Source organism: Sapajus apella, unplaced genomic scaffold (assembly GCF_009761245.1).
Source record: "Sapajus apella isolate SASKATOON/1434 unplaced genomic scaffold, GSC_monkey_1.0 scaffold216, whole genome shotgun sequence".
Classification (NCBI taxonomy): domain Eukaryota; kingdom Metazoa; phylum Chordata; class Mammalia; order Primates; family Cebidae; genus Sapajus; species Sapajus apella.
In genome coordinates this window covers 299,287-319,266 of record NW_022437156.1, presented here as the reverse complement: position 1 = coordinate 319,266, position 19,980 = coordinate 299,287, and the positions used below count along the sequence as shown (strand labels likewise).

The following is a 19,980-nucleotide window of genomic DNA, read 5'->3' as shown; positions in this document are numbered from 1 at the left end:
GAGGGAGAGGGTGGGACCGAAGCCAGCTACTGCGCATGCGCCAGCCTGGGCTCCGCCCCCATGCGCCGCGCGGCTCCCGGGCCAAGTTCCAGGGTCTGGGTAGGTGGAGTCACTAGTCCCTGCCGCCGCGGGGCGCCCTGGGATAGCGGCGGGGTCTCCCGGTGAGAGCACGCCGGGGCGTCCTCTGGGAAGTGGGAAGCGCTGCGGGGCCTGGGTCAACGCGTTGGGATAGGCGGGAAGGCCAGGCGGCGCCGGGCCGTGGGCGCTGCAGGAGGCCCCTGGGCGGGCGGAGATCGCAGCGGCCCTGCTAGGACTCCTTGCCTGCTCCTGGGAGCGCTGATGCCCATCATCTCCCTGAATTTCTGTGCCCTCTCTTCTCTTGTGTCAGTGGTTACGGCCAAGTTCAGACACCCCGGCCCTGCTCCGGAAGAGCCCTGGTCTCCGTGCCCCCACGGCACTGTCTGTAGACACTGCGCCACTCTAGCCCTCCAGGAGGAAACGTGGTGTGGGAGGGATTAACAGACCTGTGCTAATCAGAGCCGGGAAAGATGGAACGAGGAGAGTGAGCTTCCTCCACCCACACCCGTATCCTAATGTGCTGTCTCTCTATCCAGAACAGATCTCGGCCCCTTTCCAAACACTCCTGATGCCTCATTTGCCTCTATCCTCTTTTCGACCACCTTTTCTGGGGCTGAAGCCCTCACGGGGCCTCTCCAGGTTCCATCCCGTTTCTACACAGTCGGAACCCCATGGATCTCCCATCTCCCGGAGGAACCGTGAAGCCAAACAGAAGCGCCTGCGAGAGAAGCAGGCGACTCTGGAGGCTGGGATAGCAGGGGAGAGCAAGGTTAGGGGTCAGACAGTTTGTCCTTGGGTTTCTGAGATTTGGGAGGGGCTGGACGAGACGGGCTGAAATGCAGATGTCTGGGGTATACTGGACCCCAGCCTCTTCTGCTTTCTCTCCTCAGTCGCCTGCAGAGTCCATTAAGGCCTGGAGTCCTAAGGAGGTACTATTGTATGAAATCCCTACAAAACCCGGTGAAAAGAAAGGTAAGTAGAATAAGTAAGAACTCCTTTTCTTTCCCATTTGTGTTACTCATTTGGCCGGCCGAAATGCAGCTTGGGAACAAGTTCAGTGGTTAGTGGAGCTCTCCTTGCCTCCACAGATGTCTCGGGGCCCCTGCCTCCTGCATACAGCCCCCGATATGTTGAGGCTGCCTGGTACCCGTGGTGGGTACGAGAGGGCTTCTTCAAACCAGAATATCAGGTTAGTACCTGGCGGGGAGAGGTCCTAAATGGTCTCCAAGACAGAGTGGCCCTTGAATACAACTGGAACCTCAGAGTTGAGCTGACATTGTAGACCTTGCCTTCTTTCTGGCCCTGGTGTCTCCAAAGATTTCTCTTGGCAGGTTCCCCCTGACCGATTCCCTCCTCTCCACCCTTCTGTTATTTGCAGGACAGTTCTTCCCTGAAGTTTTTTTCTGTTTTGGAGACAGCAGAGGGTGCTGTTTCCTCAATCCAATTCTCTCTTGCCCTTTGACTTTTTTTCTTCCTCTAGGCCCAGCTGCCCCAAGCTACAGGGGAGACCTTTTCCATGTGTATCCCACCTCCCAATGTCACGGGCTCCCTGCACATCGGCCACGCACTCACGGTGGCCATACAGGATGCCCTCGTGCGCTGGTGAGAGGGGAGTGGAGGCTGCGTGAGTTCTTGGAAGAGATGTAGGAAGGGTAGGAATGAGGGAGGATAAACATTTAAGCACAGGTGCTCACAGGACGGCACTTCTGTTGCAGGCATCGAATGCGTGGGGATCAAGTGCTGTGGGTCCCTGGTTCCGATCACGCGGGAATCGCTACACAAGTATGTTTTCTGCTATATGTTCCTTTTCTTGGGTGAAAGCAGTTTCTTCCCTGAAACCAACCTGACTGTTCATTTCCCCTGAATCCAACTGCAGGCTGTAGTGGAAAAACAACTGTGGAAGGAACAGGGAGTGAGGAGACATGAACTGAGCCGGGAGGACTTCCTTAGGGAGGTGTGGCAGTGGAAGGAGGCGTGAGTATGATGGGCAGGGGTAGGGGGGCCCAGATGGCAGATTTGGGTTCTTAACCTCCCACCACTGTCACTCCTGACTTGTAGTCCCTGGCTGTTCCCAACACAGAGATGGAAGCCCTGGAGCCCCTTAACATTTGGTGGCATTTCCAAGCCTTATTTGTGTGTGTGTGTGTGTGTGTGTGTGTGTGTGTGTGTGTGTATGTGTGTGTATTATATATGTATTTGAATATTCATGTATGTGTGTGTGTGCATTTTTTATTTCTCTCTACTTACCCCACTTTCTCTTGTGTAAATCTCAACTTCTTCCACTCACCCATTCCCACCTTCCAATTCCCATGGAATTACTCTCATTCTTCGGGTCTGTTATCTCATGTTATCTTCTCTGTGAAGCATCCTTGGATATCCCACAATGTGGCTGTCTCTTCCTATAGAATCTTTTGCCTCTTTTAATGTCTTAGAAAACTCCATATTGGGTTTGTGAGTTTGTTTCTATTAGCCTCTAGAGGCTGGATCAATGCCATCCTCACTTGACCTTCCAGCACCTGGCATTGCTGGAGGCATTGCTGGGCCTGGTATATGGGAAGTGCTTGGGAAGCATTTGCTGACAAGGATCTCTCTGGGCACAGGAAAGGTGGAGAGATCTGTGAGCAGCTGCGAGCTCTGGGTGCCTCCCTGGACTGGGATCGAGAGTGTTTTACCATGGATGCTGTGAGTGTTGGAGAAGGTTTAGAAATCTGTGTGGGGCGTGGCAATGCCTGGGTCCCTAAATAGGGTGATGGGCTGAGAAGCGGCTGTTAGAGGTGGACACTCAGGTCATTCCAGGGCTCCTCAGCGGCTGTGACTGAAGCTTTTGTGCGACTCTACAAGGCGGGGTTGCTGTACCGGAACCGTCAGCTTGTCAACTGGTCATGTGCTTTAAGATCAGCCATCTCGGACATTGAGGTGAGGTGGAGAGAGAGAAGCAGGTTTGGGAGAGCTCTGAGGCAGGGTGTTCAATGGTTAAGAGCTCATACTCTGGAGCTAAGGTGCCTGGATTCAAATCTAAGGCCTGCCTGCGAGGGCTTTGTGGCTTTTGGCAGACTATTTTGTCTCTTTAAGCCTCAGCTTCCTCAGTCTGTAAATTAGAGATGATGTAATGCTTGCATCGTGGGGTGTTGTAAAAATTAAATGAGAATTAAATGAGAATTCACCTAGGTGATTGGCAAGATAACCTGGCCGTGGCTTAAGTGCTCAGTGAATATTTATTAGAAGTGTGACTGCACAAGCACTGGGGTGAAGGCAGACGGAGGTGGCTCCTGAATCCTTCAGATGGCTTTTAGATGGGTTGCAGGGAGGCTGGGCAGGTGGATGAGTGGCAGAGTGAAACCTGGGTACGAGCCTTGCAGAAAGGCTGCCCTCTGACCCAGCCTTCTCGGTGCCTCCAGGTGGAGAACCGGCCGCTGCCTGGCCACGCAGAGCTTCGACTGCCTGGCTGCCCCACCCCTGTGTCTTTTGGCCTCCTGTTTTCTGTTGCCTTCCCCGTGGATGGAGAGCCTGGTGAGCAAAGTCCTCTGCAGGTCACCTATTTACCTCTGTTTTCCCTGCTTTCTGGAGCCCATGTTGGGCTGCTCAGCACCCATCAGTCTGTCTCCCATATGAACCTTGGTAGTGTTCACCTCAGTGTGGGCACTTACCCTGCCTGGGTCTTCTGGGGGATGTGCAAAAAGTGCATGTGGTCACTGCCCTTCGAGAGCGTGGTGTAATTCTGCAGGAGTGCGCTATCCAGAAAAGAGACATAAGATCAGTTCTAAGGTGTGGTGTTTAGGGTAAATGTTCTGAAGAACTCAGAGAAAGGGAAGACAGATGAGCTAGAGTCATCGTCAGAGGAAGCTTCTTGTAGGAGGGGCTGAGTGTAGGTGGCGGCAGCACTGGATGCTGCCCCTGCACAGGTGCTCACCCTGAAGAATGTACAGCATTTGTGATTAGGACCCTGAGAATCCCCAGTGTCCTCTGGGCACCCAGCAAGAATTCTACTTTAGTTGATTTAATTAATACTGCCCCCATTTCTTCCATACAAATTCCTTAGCACCAGACACCCTCTCAGGCCTCTGGTCGTCAGCTTATGGGAAACCCTGGGTTCCTGTAAACACTGCTCCTACTTTTTTCTAGTCATTCCTGGGGTCCTCTTCCACGTTGACTACTCCCTGCCCGTTCCCCTTTCCTCTTCTGCTGCCTTTAGCTATGCTGGCAGTGAGGGATGAGGATGATGACCAGCTGTAGGTGCTTAAATGTTTGTCTCCAGATGCAGAGGTTGTGGTAGGAACCACGAGACCAGAGACACTGCCTGGGGACGTGGCTGTGGCTGTTCACCCAGATGACTCCCGTTACACGGTAATACCCAGTGCACTACTGCACTCTGGCCTGCCCACCTCCATGGCCTTCTCTTCTTTGGGATTTTGTTTATTATTATTATTTTATTTTTATTTATTTATTTTTTTTGAGACAGAGTCTCACTCTGTCACCCAGGCTGGAGTGCAGTGGTGCGATCTCAGCTCACTACAACCTCTGCCTCCCAGGTTCAAGCAGTTCTCCTGCCTCAGCCTCCTGAGTAGCTGGGATTACAGGCACTTGCCACCATACCTGGCTAATTTTTGTATTTTTAGTAGAGACGGGATTTCACCATCTTGGCCAGGCTGGTCTTGAACTTCTGACTTCGTGATCCACCTGCCCCAGCTTCCCAAAGATTGGGGATTACAGGCGTGAGCCACCGTGCCCGGCCTTCTCTTGGGCTTTCGATGGTGGCTCTTTCTCTCTTGCTTCTACTTCCTTTTCCTGAGACTTCTCTCAGACCTGCAGGGGCTCTGATTTGACTCCCTCACCTTCTTATACTTTTTCTCTAGCTCAGGGGTTGACAAACTGGCCCATGATCCTAATCCAGCGTGCAACCTTTTATATTATTTATGGCCGCTATTATATACCCTCTCCAGCTCTGCTGCAGTGGCAGAATAGAGTAATTGTGCAGAGACTGAATTTGTCTCTAGGCCAAAAGCCTAACATATCTACATTCTGGCCCCTTAAGAGTTTGTTGACTTTGCTCTAGCTCGCTACCTTCCACTTTCTGCTCTTATTCCTGGGGTTCTGACGCCCCAGCCCAGACCCTTCCACCCCACACAGGTGCCTGTCCCTGATCCCTCTCCCTTCCCTTCAGCATCTACATGGGCGACAGCTTCGTCACCCCTTGATGGGGAAGCCTCTCCCCCTCATCACAGATTATACTGTTCAGCCACATGTGGGCACAGGTGAGTGAAGGGCAGGGGAGAGAGAGAGTTGGGGATCCTGGAGGAGACGGGAGGGAATCAGGAGGAGGAGGAAGGTGGGGGTGGGAGAGCCTCACACAGGGTGGTCTCAGTGGAGAATGGGAGGGAGGCACAGACAGAGAAAGTCGCAGGGGGCTGGGGCAGCGCGGGTGATGGGGAGCTGCGGTGATGGGGCGGCACGGGTGATGGGGCGGCGCGGTGATGGGGCGGCGCGGGTGATGGGGCAGCGCAGGTAATGACGATACATCTGGAAAAGCAAAAGCCAAGGTCAGGTTCAGGACTCACCATGGCTGTGCTCCCCCAGGGGCCGTGAAGGTGACTCCAGCTCACAGTCCTGCTGATGCTGAGATGGGGGCCCGACATGGCTTGAGCCCCCTGAACGTCATTGCAGAGGATGGGACCATGACCTCCCTCTGCGGGGACTGGCTGCAGGTGGTACCAGCCTGTGTTACCCCATCCTTTGGGGGCACCTGTCTGCCTACTCCTCCCCCCAGTTTCTTATTTCTCTAGAGGACTTTCAGCTTTACTCTTGCTGCTTTTTCTCTAGGGTCTTCACCGGTTTGTGGCCCGGGAAAAGATAATGTCTGTGCTGAGTGAACGGGGCCTGTTCCGGGGCCTCCAGAACCACCCCATGGTACTGCCCATCTGCAGGTAACTTCATTTTAGCTCCTTTACTAAGGGCTACCCCCAAAAGGGAATGCATGAAGCTTAACAGTGACAATAGGATGGGCTCTGCACCCCTCCATTAGAATAGAAGCTCCGTGTTCGTTCACTATTGTATCCTCAGTACCAAGGGCCTGGCATGGCATAGGGTCTTGTGCCCCTGGGAGAAGTCACAGGGCCAGAGGAGCGGTGGACTCACCCTGTCTTCCTTTCAGTCGTTCTGGGGATGTGATAGAATACCTGCTGAAGAGCCAGTGGTTTGTCCGCTGCCAGGAAATGGGGGCCCGAGCTGCTCAGGTGAGGCTGCAGTGTAGGAAGGACCGGGCCAGGGGTTGGGGGAGCTCCCTGAGAACTGGAATGAAGAAGTGGGAAGCAGAAGGACCTCCGCCCCGAAGGCCTCTCCAGCTGTGGTGATTGAGAGGATGTGTGGGAGGGAGGCCGGGCAGCCCAGAAAGGGCTGGCTCATATCCTTACTCAAGCCCAGAATCTTTGCAGGAGGCTTGAGAGGTTCTTTCTGAATTTTAAAATGACCTCAGAGGCCGCCCGTCGTATCCATGGAGGTGCGGCCGTGCAGGAAGGCAAACATTGTCTAAATGCCCCATTCTCTCCAGGCTGTGGAGTCGGGGGCCCTGGAGCTCAGTCCTTCCTTCCACCAGAAGAGCTGGCAGCACTGGTTTGCCCACATTGGGTAAGGGTGGGGTAAGGGGAGCTCTTGTGGAGATGGGGAGGAGGGACCGACTAGTTATTCTAAGACTCATGGATGTCCTCCTGGCAGGGACTGGTGTGTCTCCCGGCAGCTGTGGTGGGGCCATCAGATTCCAGCCTACCTGGTTGTAGAGGACGGCGCACAGGTGGGTAGGAAGAAGCCCTGGGAGGGCTGAGTGTGGCGCAGAGCACCTGGCCCAGGAGTCAGAGCACCGTAGTGCCAGGCCCGCTCCTGCCTGTTCAGGTGCTTCATGCTCGTACTCACTTAACCTTCTGTGCTATTAAGTCTCCCTGAACTGGGGTTTCTTTACCTCAGCCCGGAGGAACCTGGCCACTCTAAGACCACATGAGAGGACATGAAAATGAAGTGACATTTACACCTGTCAGCTGTTCTTCCTCGCTCTCCCCAACCCCTTACTAATTCTGCAGGGTGAAGAAGACCGTTGGGTGGTTGGACGGTCAGAGGCTGAGGCCAGAGAGGCAGCAGCAGAACTGACAGGGAGGCCAGGGGCAGAGCTGGCCCTGAAGAGGGGTGAGTGCCTGAGCTGGGGAGGGATGTACAGGGGAGCGGGGAACTGCACATCTGGGCCTTTGAGGGGAACACATACAGAGGTGGAGAAGGCAGGGTCCGGAAAGCTGGGAATGGAGCCAAAGGGGACAGTCCTGGTCTCGGGATGAGAGTTGGACTAGAATGGTGGCAGCAGTGGTCTGAGGTCCTGGAAGCCGAGGTTTCAACTGTCCCCATTCCTTTTCTGTTTCCCAGACCCTGATGTCCTGGACACATGGTTCTCTTCTGCCCTGTTCCCCTTTTCTGCCCTGGGCTGGCCCCAAGAGGTGAGGCGGGTTGAGAGGGAGAGAATGAAGGGGAAACTATGAGAAAGCACAGCTAGGCCCCCGCATTGGCTTGAGGGGGCCCAGGGCCTGGGCCTCTTACTGCTGTCTTCCCTCTAGACCTCAGACCTTGCTCATTTCTACCCGCTGTCACTTTTGGAAACGGGCAGTGACCTCCTGCTGTTCTGGGTGGGCCGCATGGTCATGTTGGGGACCCAGCTCACTGGGCAGCTGCCTTTCAGCAAGGTAACAGCCTGTCAGTGCCCCACCCCTTTCTGTGACCCCAGTGTTCCCCAGACCTTGTCCTCCATTATTCTAATTCCTAACTTGGTTGTTTCCATGTTCCCAATTCCTTTTTCCTGATTCACTTCCCATCACCCCCAAAAGTATGGAGGCCAGAGATCCCAAGGGACCCCCAAGGAAAGGCTTGTGGAGCCCCCTCTGCTGACTCCTCCCTGTCCCCAGGTGCTTCTTCATCCCATGGTTCGGGACAGGCAGGGCCGGAAAATGAGCAAGTCCCTGGGGAATGTGCTGGACCCAAGAGACATCATCAGCGGAGTGGAGATGCAGGTGAGGACGAAGTGCCCACAGGAGGGACAGGGTTGGCGGGGTTCACAGGAGAGAGGAAGGATGGCCCAGGGAGGAGTGAGGCCCGTGGGTGTGACCCTTGTAGAGGTGAGGCCTTTGACCTGGGCCGTGAATAACCCCCTCCCCAGGTGCTGCAGGAAAAGCTGAGAAGTGGAAATTTGGACCCTGCAGAGCTGGCCATTGCGGCTGCGGCACAGGTTAGTGGGTGCTGCCTGCCCACTCCCAGCTCTAGCTCACCGCCTCTGGCTTCTTCCGCAGCCCAGGTCCTGGCCCTGCAGCCACAAAGGCATCTGCCACCCTTCTTTTTCCTCTGGTTGCAGAAAAAGGACTTTCCTCATGGGATCCCTGAGTGTGGGACAGATGCCCTGAGATTCACACTCTGCTCCCACGGAGTTCAGGGTAAGCCTGCACGAGGGGTGTTGGGTGAGCAGAGGGCAGCGGGCACCTGTGCAGGGGCAGGACACCAGTGCTGCCGCGACCTACACGCAGACTACCTTCATTCTCTTCTTCCAGGGGGCGACTTACGCCTGTCTGTCTCTGAGGTCCAGAGCTGCCGACATTTCTGCAACAAGATCTGGAATGCCCTGCGCTTCATCCTCAATGCCTTAGGGGAGAAATTTGTGCCTCAACCTGCTGAGGAGGTAAGAGAAAGCAGAGGTGCTTGGGAGTAGGGGTAGCCAGGTGTCAGGGGGCTGAGGTGGCATCTGGAAGGAAAGGAGGCAGGGGAGGGGGCGTCAGGCCTTCCTGGGCCTGAAGCCCCCTCTGCCTGCAGCTGTCTCCCTCCTCCCCCATGGACGCCTGGATCCTGAGCCGCCTTGCCCTGGCCGCCTGGGAGTGTGAGCGGGGCTTCCTCAACCGAGAGCTCTCACTTGTCACTCACGCCCTGCACCACTTCTGGCTCCATAACCTCTGTGACGTCTACCTAGTGAGTGAGGCTGGGGGAGGCTCGGCATGCCCACCCCTGCAGACCTGCTTCTCATTCCTCTGGAAATCCGATTCCATGTCATAGAGCTCTGGAGTTAATAAGTTCCCAATCGTCCCTTCAGGAGAGGAGAGGAGAGGAGAGGAGATGAAGGAGTAGTCTCAGTTCCCCTCTTCCTGGGACTGCTTTCAGCAGTGTGGCCAGGCACCGTTGCCTGCCTGTCACCTGGGGAGAGGACGAGGAGGAGACTTCTAGAAGTGTCTGACAAGTCGGGGTCAGAAAGCAGAGGGGCATTTTTTTTCAGTCCCTGTAGTTGCTGAGTTTGGCCCGTGGGCAGGCTGCGTGCAGAGGCCTGGGGGCAGGTAGCAGTGGGCTTTAGACCCGGAGTTCTCACGCTGTCCTATGCCCAAAGCACCCGCGCGGCTTGTTGACCATGGATCCCAGCTGCCCCTCAGCGGCTCCTTCAGCAGGCTGGGTGGGGTGGGTGGGTGTTAAGAATATTCATTTCTTGTCCCAGGTGGTGCTGCTGCTGCTGGCTGCGAACCACTGCCCTAGCTCAGCCTTTTAAAAACCTTTGTCCCTTTTTGATAAGCAAAAAACCAAAAAAAAAAAAAAAAAAAATCAAAAACTCAAAAAAAGGTCAATGATTTTTTTCCCTATACACGTTTTCCTGGAAATCTTATCCCCGTTTACTTCTGAGAATTGCTGCCCTGGGTTTCCCTTCTTTGCGCTGAGTGTGTCCTGGGACTTCAGATCATATCGGACGTGCTAAGTGCTTCTGCCTGTTCCTCTCTCCCAGGACCCATGACCTGTCCCGCTGGCGGGTAGGGCACTGGCCGTGGGGTGGCGGGCTCTGGCCCTGGCCTGTCTTCTGACCATTGGCTTCCTCTCCAGGAGGCTGTGAAGCCTGTGCTGCGGCACTCGCCCCGCCCCCTGGGGCCCCCTCAGGTCCTGTTCTCCTGCGCTGACCTTGGCCTCCGCCTCCTGGCCCCATTGATGCCCTTCCTGGTTGAAGAGCTCTGGCAGAGGCTGCCCCCCAGGCCTGGTTGCCCCCCTGCCCCCAGCGTCTCGGTTGCCCCCTACCCCAGCGCCTGCAGCTTGGTGAGTCCCAGGTACATGACACCTCAGAGTGGGCTCTCTGGTGAAAAGTGGCGAGCGCCTTCTGAAAGCATTCGCTGCAGGGGCTCATCTGCAGGAATGGCTTATACTTTACTGTGGATCCCTGGGGAGGATGGACTGTTCCTGCACGGTGGCTGTGATGACCCTAGGGTCTTGAGGGACAGTATTAGCATAGTGCTCAAAAGCAGGACTCTGTTGCTAGACTGATATTTTTGAGCTGTGTGATCAAGCCTCAGTTTCCCCCATGTTTAAACGAGGAACAGTAACAGTATATGTCATGGTTGTGATGAGGGTGGGTGTCCCCAAAATCTCAGTGCAGCTTTCATAACCTCAGAAGGATAAATGCTATAAATGCACCCAAAAATTATTTTAAAATTTAACTATTTAAATATCTTTTATACTTATTTGTTTTTGAGTTTTGACTAAATCATTTTAAATTCTAATTTATTTTTGGTTGGCCATTTCAATCAGAGCAACTAAACTGACTTCAAACACTGATCATCTGGAACCTCTAGATGACACCTCACTATTTGTCGTGTTCCTTGAGATAGTGGATTTTCTGTGGTGTTGAGGACAGATCTCCTTGCCATAAGGAGATGGGGCAGATGGGTCGAGGACAGAGCCAGAGGGTTGGTACTGAGTCTCCCAGGAGCCCCTTTGCTAACTCTGGGTCCTTCATCTCCAGGAGCACTGGCGCCAGCTGGAGCTGGAGCAACACTTCTCCCGGGTCCAGGAGGCAGTGCAGGTGCTGAGGGCTCTCCGAGCCACGTACCAGCTCACCAAAGCCCGGCCCCGAGGTGAGGCAGGGCGGGTCCTGGGCTCGGTTCTTTGCAGGAAGAGGGAGCTGGTGGGGAAAAGAGGAGAGCCTGAAGGGTAGACCCCCTCATTAGGAGGTGCAGGTGGAAAGGCAGGCAGGAGCCGAGGCCTTGCCCCTGATGGTTTCTGTCTTTCCAGTGCTGCTGCAGAGCTCAGAGCCTGGGGAGCAGGGCCTCTTTGACACCTTCTTGGAGCCCCTGGCCACCCTGGCCCACTGTGGGGCTGTGGGCCTGTTACCCCCAGGTGCAGCAGCTCCCTCTGGCTGGGCCCAGGCTCCACTCAGTGACACAGTTCAGGTCTACATGGAGCTGCAGGTGACCAGAGGGGATGGGGAGGCTTAGGGCAGGCTTGGGAAGCATGCTGGGAGGAAGGTGGGGGGGCGCTGGGCTGTATAAAGTGGGGGAAGGAACCTTCTAATGGAGGATGGAGGCCCGGCAGCATGCGGATGTCTGAGCGTTTTCTCCCTGTTCTTCCCCAGGGCCTGGTAGACCCCCAGATCCAGCTATCTCTGTTAGCTGCCCGAAGGCACAAGTTGCAGAAGCAGCTTGATGGCCTCATAGCCAGAACCCCATCAGAAGGGGAGGCAGAGACTCAGAGGCAACAAAAGGTAAGGTTAGGAGAGGCCCCCAGAAGGCCTGACCCCTGAGGGAATGTGGGCCAGGAGTGGTGGGCCTCATGCCTGGATCCTCACCCCCTTTTCTCCTGGTCCAGCTTTCTTCTCTCCAGCTGGAATTGTCAAAATTGGACAAGGCGGTTTCTCACCTCCGGCAGCTGATGGATAAGCCTCCAACCCCAGGGAGCCTGGAGCTCTAACTCATCATCCCCATCAGTTTTCCTCCCCCTCAGACCTGTCTTTGAGGACAAACATTTGTCAGCTGTCAGGATGCAGTGGGATGTCAGAGACTATGTGGCCCATCGCCTTCATTTCATAAATGAGGAAACAGACTGGCTTGGTCGTTGCAGTGACCGTGGTGTCCTTGAGATGCTCACGTTACTGTCTGGCCTGCCTCCCACCTGGAAGTTTGGGAATGAGGAGATTCAGATAAACTTTTTAAAATTCCAAACATGTCTGCTTATGGCTCTTTGGTCCCCTTTGCTCCTAGTGGTGACTTCTGTGCTTCTGAGTTGTCCCCTGAGAATTTGATCTGGGAATAGAGGAGGGGGGCTTCCTTGCTGGAGGCAGAGGGGCTTTCTAGTCACGGGGTAGAGCATGGGCATGGTGGTCCCGGTTCTACCTACCTTCTGGACTGACTGACAATACCCCGGCTTTTGCAGGCTCTTTCTCCTCTAAGTCTCACTGAATGAAAGCTTCCTTGTTCCTTGGCCCTATCCCTAGAGTTGCTGAGAGGAGCTGGCCCCCTCCAGACCTGATGGGCTGCAGGCTGTGCTGCAGACGGCGTGCCCCCACCTTCAGTGCTCTTGACACCTGAGTGCCAGAGACGCTGCCCAGCTTCTGAGTTCACAATCACAGGAGCACAGCCAGCCACCTTACCCACTCCAAACACTGTCTCATCTCCATGGAATTCAGGGGCCTGGCCCTTCCACGCCCAGGGTACATTCTGTCCAGCAGCTCTGAGTAGCCTGTCCTGGGCTGGGTCCTCTATGGTGCTAGATATACAATGCCATTTAATCCTACTGAAAACCTCACAAGGCAGGCGTTAACTCCATTTTGGAGATGTTTAGTTTCACTTTATTTTTGAGACAGGGTTTCGCTCTGTTGTTCAGGCTGAAGTGCAGTGGCACGGTTGTGGCTCACGGTAGCCTTAACCTTCTGCCTCCCAAGTAGCTGGGACCACAAGTGTGTGACGCTGTGCCCTGCTAATTTTTTTTTTTTTTTTTTTTTTGAGACAGAGTCTCACTTTATCACCGAGGCTGGAGGGCAGTGGTGAGATCTTGGCTCACTGTGACCTCTGCCTCCTGGGTTCAAGTGATTCTCCTGCCTTCGCCTCCTGAGTAGCTGGGATTACAGGTATCCACCACCATGCACAGCTATTCAGGAGGCGAAGGCATTTTTTTTTTTTGTATTTTTAGTAGAGACAAGGTTTCACCATGTTGGCAAGGCTGGTTTCAAACTCCTGACCCCAAGTGATCTGCCAACCTCAGCCTCCTAAAGTGCCCAGATTACAGGTGGGAGCCACCATGCCCAGGCCCGCCCTGCTAATTTGTAAAATTTTTGGAGAGACAGGGTTTTGCCGTGGTGGTCTTGAACTTCTGGGCCCAAGTGATCCACCTGCCTCGGCCTCCCAAAGTGTTGGGATTACAAGCTTAAGCCACTGCGCCCAGCCCCCATTTTGGAGATGAAGACACGTGCTCAGAGAAGTCTCCACTGGGACCTAACCCAATAAATTAGGTGCAGGCTCTTTCTGGCTGCTACAACTAAACTTCAAATATAATGGTGGCTAAGATGACAGGATGTTTCTTTTCTGGGCATAAGTAGTGCAGAGCTCTGCAATAATGGCCCACACCTCCTTTAATCTTATTTTCCTGCCATTCTGATACATTGTCAAACTCTGCCCCCAAGGTCTGCACCAGCTCCCATCACTGTGTCTGCATTTCCACCCAAAGGGAGGAGGGAAAGAAGGGGATGGGCAGTTTCCTTTTTGTTTTTACTGTTTCAATAAAGTTTTTTTTTTTTTTCTTTTGAGCACCAACTATGGGCTGGGCCTTATTCTTGACACTTGGATTCATCAGTGAATGAAACAAAGTTCTGTGCCCTTGTAGTTCTGTTTCCTTCTAGCAGGACAGTGAGAAATAACATGCAAATAAGTGAACTATATACTATGTTTGAATGTCATGAATGCAGGGGAGAAAAAGGATAGAGCAAGGTAAGGCGACTCGAATGTGTTTGTGTGGGGGCGCAGGTTGTAGTTTTAAATTGTGGATCATGGCAGAATTCACTGTAAAGATGAGGTTTAAGCAAAGGCTTGTAGGAGGTATAGGAAGAGTGTTTCAGACAAAGGGAAGGGCCAGAGGAAAATTGAGATGGAGGCACACCTGGACAGCTTGAAGAGTAGCTGGAGACCAGTGTGGTGGGGCAGAGTGAGAACGGGAGGACGGCGCGAGGTGGAGTCAGGGAGGTAAGGGTGGGGAATTGGTCCAAAGTAGTAGCCAGTTGGCTCTCTAAAGTAAATACAATTAAACATTCAGTTTCTCAGTCATACTGGCCACATTTCAAGTGTTCTGGTAGTTGCATGTGGCCAGTGGCTTCTATGTTGGTCAGCACAGTTATAAAACATTTCCATTACCACAGAAAGCTCTATTGGAAAGTGCTGATCTAAGACCTTATAGGCTGTTTTAAGAACTTTGCTTTTCCTCCTCTGAAATGGAAGCTCCTTTCTTTTCAAGGATATTACCAGGAAGTTGCCCACCTCCTTTCTACTTGCATCCTATTGGACAGAAGCTGATCACATGGCCATACCTGGCTGCAAGGGAGGCTGGGAAATGTAATAAGCCACATGCTGATTTGAAATCTACATGACTATCCAAAAGGAGGGGGATGGCTATTAGGGGGCCAGTTAGCAGTCTCTGTCACCCCCAGGTCTGGTGGACCCCAAAGCACTCTTCACTGTTTTGAGCCTTGGGAGGCAGTTTTTTGAGAAAAATAATCTGGAAATCACATCCTGGTGATCTCAGGCCCTGAGATCTAGGAACCAGGTTGAGGTACATTTAGCTGTCTGCTCCACCAACCTCTCGGACATTCAGATATCCAGTCCCTAACTTGTTTGGGGATCTTCACAGCCGCCCCATGGGCATCACCTGCCCACTCGTGCAGGCTGGGGCAATTCATAAAATACTAGTTTCCTTTGGAGCCCCTTGCTACCTCTCCTTGGGGGCTGACTGTCCCAGGACAGTTGTGAAGGAAGGTGGACCAATTTTTAAAGTGTTTGTTTCCACTCTCCCACTTTCTATGCTCCCCTCATCTTCAGTGATGCTCCATACTGAACTCTTGTTGTCTTTTTTTTTTTTTTTTTTTTTTTTTTTTGGGACAGAGTCTTGTTCTGTAGCCCAGGCTAGAGTGCATGATCCCAGCTGTCTGCAACCTCCACCTCCCGGGTTCAAGCAGTTCACCTGCCTCAGCCTCCTGAGTAGCTGGGACTACAGGTGTGCACCACCACGCCCAGCTAATTTTTGTATATTTAGTAGAGACGGGGTTTCACCATGTTGGCCAGTATGGTCTCGATCTCCTGACCTTATGATCCACCTGCCTCAGCCTCCCAACGTGCTGAGATTACAGGCATGAACCACTGTGCCTGGCCAAGATAATCTTGAGAAGGTGGTAGGGAGTGCCTGCCATAGAAATCAGGATAAGGAGGACCCTGAACCCCAGGGGACTAGGACTTGCGTGTTGAGACTAGGTTTCCATCCTAACAGCAATGCCTACCATCCTGCCAACATCCTATAAGACAGGCTATGGCATGTCCCTAAGTAGCTTACCCCTGTGATCCTCACAACAATCTGATGGTGCAGGTATAATGAGAAAAACTCAGGATTGTGTTAAAAAAAAAAAAAAAAGAAAAGAAAAAAGAAAAACCTTCCCCCAAACTGGGAGGGAGCTCAGGGGCCGAAAAGTGGCTCAGACAAGTCCAAGTTGGTGAGTATGAGTTTTTTAGGACTTACACACAGGGCACTCCTGGATGGCAGCAGGACAGCTTTAGAGATATGTGCTGCCTCCCACCCCGAAGCTGCTTTCAAGCTAATTTTCTGACTCTGCCTACTGTGTGTGCGTGATGGGACTGCTTTCCTTGGTGGGTTCCCAGATACTCTCCACGATGTTTGGGCTATCAGGGACACCTGCTCCTTGGCCAGGCACCATGACCTTGGCTCACCACCTGGCCTTCAGGAGTCAGGCAGCAGCAGCATACACCCTTAAGTAACCTGGTGGAAGACCTGTCACCCTGAAGCAGTTACCATCCTTGTCCCCATTTGTGAGTGAAGAAATGGAGGCTTTAAGAGGATAAGAAACATGCCCAGGATTCACATGTGGCCCGTGTGGCCTGTGTGGCCTCATGCTCACGTGGCCCAGCACAGGCTCAGCTTGCACCTGGCCACCACTTGCACTTCCCCACCACTTGCGCCTGGCTGGCCATCCTCTCACAAGCCGAACTCCTCAACTCTCACCTGAGTGCCCCCCACACCTCCCACCCTGATTACCTGTGTGGGTCCTTGGGTTGGGGGGACCATATCCTGGGGTTGTTCTGCCTATATCTCTGTTTGGTTTTGAACCTCCCAGCCCCAAAGCTTAAGTAAAGGGCGATGAAATTAAAATCTTGCTTAAACCAAGACATCTGTCTGGTACCTGACTTCTCCACTGCTGTTAGACCTCAGGAGAGTGACTTGCCCTCTCTGAGCTTCAATTTCCTTATCTTTAAAGTAGGATAATGATATCTTTGCCACATTCAAGACTGCTGCAATCATCAAAATAGGGAAGCAGGAGAAAAGCAGGACTTCAGTAAATGCTGCTTCTCTTTATTCCCAGGTGCTCTGAAGATGTCAACTCAGTGTGTGTTCATGTGCATGTGTAAATGTATGTGGTGTGTGACTGTCCCCAAACAACTCCCCAGATACCTTCTAGGCCTGTGACACTGGTGTTGAGGGGGAGAGCGTCCATCTCTGGAACCCTCTGCTCAGCAGGGCTCAGTCAGAGACTTGAGCACCCAACCCCCTCTTCCTGCCAGCTCTGTGCTCAGGGGCCCACAGAGTCAAGCAAGTTACTGAATTCGGCATACTGAATTTTATTTATTGCCACTCAGCAGGATGGGACCTGCTGAAAGGCAGGGTCAGGGCCCACCCCCTGCACCCCCGGCCCCAAAACCCAGGCCAAGAAGAACACAGGCTTCAATGGCTCTCATGTGTTGCAGACAACATGGTGTTGGGATCTTGCATGGTGGAGGGTGACGTTGGTCCCTGAAGGGAGATGGAGGAAGAGGCAAAGCTGGGAACAAAGGGTTAAAGGGCGAGATGTAAGAGAGCTCTCTTGACCCGGCTGGGTGGCTCATGCCTGTAATCCCAGCACTTTGGAAGTCCAAGGCTGGCAGATCACAAGGTCAAGAGATCAAGACCATTCTGGCCAATGTGGTGAAACCCCGTCTCTATTAAAAATACAAAACTTAGCTGGGTGTAGTGGTGGCCCCTGTAATCCCAGCTACTTGGGAGGCTGAGGCAGGATAATTGCTTGAGCTCGGGAGGCAGAGGTTGCAGTGAGCTGAGATCACACCACTGCACTCCAGCTTGGTGACAGAACAAGACCATGTCAAGAAAAAAAAAGCTCTCCATTCCCATGGAGGTGGCCAGACCCCAGCAGAGAGGCTCAAACTGACTCACAAACACACAGCCCCATCATTTCCCCCTCCCAAAGAATTACCTTTTCAAGGAATTCCAGGAAGCTGGACTCATAGGAGGAATTTCTCAGAAAAGACTCCTTCAGCTTCAGTTGCAAAGTCATACCTGGCCCGGTGGATCCAGAAGTAGCGCTTAGGACCCAGCCGTCAGGGGTGATTCCCCCGGAGACCAGCACGGTCCTGCCCACGCTCCCTGCCACAGTTCCTCTTCCCCAACAGTGTCCCCCAAGAGCCTCTTAGAAGCTCAGGACTGGGGTGCCTCTGTCTCTTTCAGGGACCTTGGAGTCCCACTCCCTTTCTCTGGCCTCTTCTTGCCACAGGGACCAGGGAGTCCTGCCCTCTAGCCCTTACCTGTTCCATGTGAGCTACCAAGGAGGGTCAAGAGGAAGAAGAGGGGCAGCCCAGACCCCATAGTGGCCACCACGCTCCTGGGATGGAGGAGAGAAAGTCCTGGTGGCCTCTCCTTACCAGGCCTGCTTTCCACACCCCACTCAAGCCTTAGCGTAAGTATCTGGGGGGAAATGGGAGGGGGAATCTGGTCAACTGGATTTTTCAGTTTTCCCAGCAAGAGAGGACCCAGGAAAGGACCATTCACTATGCTCCTGGGGAAAACAGAGGGAGGCCCCCTCTCCTCAACTCTGTCTCCCACCCCTCCCTTGTGTCTCTAGGTTCGAGGGAGTGAGTGTTGGTCCCACAGAGAGGGAAATCGAGAGGGAAGCGGGGACCAGGGAGGCGTCCATCCTGCTGGTGTCTGGGCCCCACCCATGCCTGGGCCTCCCAAGGCTCTTTAGATATTAATTATTAACTGCAGTTAATTTTCATCATTCTTGACACTGAAGGGCTCAGGAATGTGGGCCCAAAAGGGAGGGGTGGATTAAGCCAAGTTTCTTCCCGAACCGAGGTGCTCCTGCTCCCTTAGCTTTTTAATTTAATTTTTTTTAAGACTAGTCAAGTGCAGTAATGAAAAGGGGAGAAAGAGTAGAACAGGAGTCGGGTCTATAATGGACTGTGAACCCTGCTCCTCCAGGCTTGGTGGCTTTCTAGATGAGAAATCTGGTAATGGGAACTTCCATTGCTGACCATTCTGTTTCACTTGCTCTAACGCATCCTGGATTGTCAGGTGGAGACACGAGTTTCATCAGACGTCCTCCCACCCCTGCCTTGTGCACCCACGGAAAAGGGACGCCCACCTATTCCCGGCTGAGACCCCCACAGGCAAGCGTTGGGACAGTCAATCACAGGAGAGAGGGAGGTACTGACCTTCTTTATAAACTAGAAAAGTAAGGTACAGAGAGGGTAAGTGACCTGCTAAGGCCACCCAGTCAACCAGTAGCAGAGAGATTAGAACCCATCCCTCATGCCAGACACAGGGACACGCCAGCCACGAAACTCGACTGAACACACAAGGGCACAGGCCTGCATCTTCCTATCTGCCTCTTCCCTATGCAGCCTCCCCACGTTCCCCGAAGCCAGTGGGACTGAGCACAGAGAGCGCTGGGCAGAGGCAGGGAGAGAGCCAAAAGTAAGACCAGGAAACAGACATATGGCCTGGTCTGCACAGTAAATGTAAAGGCAGCCAATGACTCCTGGACTTGCACAGGAGCACAGGAAAACCTTAGTGGGAAGAAAGCATGGAGGAGAAGAGCAGGCACAGGAGGAGTGAGCAGGAGGTAGAATTTGGGAATGCAGAGAGATCTTCCTTGGAGAAGAGTAGGAGCACCCCACACTTTCTTCTTCTTTTTTTTTTTTTTTGCGACAGGGTCTTGCTCTCTCCCCCAGGCTGGAGTGCAGCGGTGTGATCTTGGCTCACTGCAACCTCTGCCTTCCAGGTTCAAGCAATTCTCTTGCCTCAGCCTCCCAAGTAGCTAGGACTATAGGCACGCACCACCACACCTGGCTAATTTTTGTATTTTTAGTAGAAATGGAGTTTCACCATATTGGCCAGGCTGGTCTTGAACTCCTGACTTCAGATGATCCACCCGCCTTGGCATCCCAAAGTGCTGGGATTACAGGCGTGAGCCACCGTGCTTAGCCTACCCCTACACTTTCTACAGGCATGTGCTCGGCTCACCACAAACTATTCCTTGATAGTTCATAAGGACCTGTGAAGTAGGTATTAGATTTTAGAGGTGAAGAAATTAAGACTTAGGCCTTATGACTTGCCAGGGGGCACACAGCTCAGCAGCAGTGGATTCCAGCGCAGTGGACTCAGCCCTGGTGTTGAGCTTCTGGGGATTCAGGGCTGTCTGGCTCCAGAGCCGGGTTCTGACCTTCCATGTTGCACTGTCCCCAAACATGACATGTATCTTCCTTGGTGCCCCTCATCTCCCCTTTCCCCTTCCCTGTCAAAGGAATAGGAAGCTCTGTGAGTTGCAGTAATCTAGGTGACAGATGGCTCAGGTATTGACCTTCTCAACCTACCCTTAGGTTTCCAGAATGTCAGCTGCACAGTCCCAGACCCGCATGATCTCTCTACAACCCCAGCTTCTAAATCCTGCTTCCCTGAGGGACTCGTACGTCCTGACTTCGAAATGTTGTACTTCTAGGAGCAAGAGATGACCTTAGGATAGGATACTTGGGTCTTCCCGTTTAAGGGAGGGTCTGGGCTGTGGATTGACTCAGACCTGGGGGACGGATCCCTAGTCTGGGA

General features: G+C 53.2%; 2 protein-coding genes across 6 annotated transcripts; one reads left to right on the top strand and one right to left on the bottom strand.

Annotated features, from left to right (window-relative positions):
- Positions 1 to 29: 29 nt before the first annotated feature.
- Positions 30 to 12,081, top strand: VARS2 (valyl-tRNA synthetase 2, mitochondrial). Of its 5 annotated transcripts, none has more exons than XM_032270793.1 (30): positions 30 to 161; positions 620 to 847; positions 969 to 1,050; positions 1,167 to 1,267; positions 1,559 to 1,680; positions 1,794 to 1,860; positions 1,955 to 2,052; positions 2,679 to 2,760; positions 2,875 to 2,994; positions 3,477 to 3,588; positions 4,334 to 4,422; positions 5,240 to 5,330; positions 5,653 to 5,780; positions 5,896 to 5,999; positions 6,227 to 6,308; positions 6,623 to 6,699; positions 6,787 to 6,862; positions 7,146 to 7,248; positions 7,480 to 7,550; positions 7,668 to 7,793; positions 8,013 to 8,117; positions 8,264 to 8,332; positions 8,456 to 8,534; positions 8,649 to 8,776; positions 8,908 to 9,060; positions 9,952 to 10,158; positions 10,862 to 10,973; positions 11,131 to 11,306; positions 11,471 to 11,599; positions 11,704 to 12,058. In XM_032270793.1, exons 2-30 carry the CDS (start codon positions 647 to 649, stop codon positions 11,803 to 11,805), a joined length of 3,192 nt encoding a protein of 1,063 aa, XP_032126684.1. In that variant the 5' UTR covers positions 30 to 161; positions 620 to 646; the 3' UTR covers positions 11,806 to 12,058. The 5 variants fall into 5 exon arrangements, 4 of the variants coding, with proteins under 4 accessions (XP_032126684.1, XP_032126683.1, XP_032126685.1 ...); XM_032270792.1 differs by having other exon boundaries at positions 615 to 847; XM_032270794.1 differs by lacking the exon at positions 620 to 847.
- Positions 12,082 to 16,704: 4,623 nt separating this feature from the next.
- Positions 16,705 to 18,024, bottom strand: SFTA2 (surfactant associated 2). Its single transcript, XM_032270789.1, has 3 exons — positions 17,682 to 18,024; positions 17,354 to 17,436; positions 16,705 to 16,924 (listed from the first exon to the last, which is right to left on the bottom strand). Exons 1-3 carry the CDS (start codon positions 17,740 to 17,742, stop codon positions 16,838 to 16,840), a joined length of 231 nt encoding a protein of 76 aa, XP_032126680.1. The 5' UTR covers positions 17,743 to 18,024; the 3' UTR covers positions 16,705 to 16,837.
- Between the last annotated feature and the right edge of the window lie 1,956 nt (positions 18,025 to 19,980).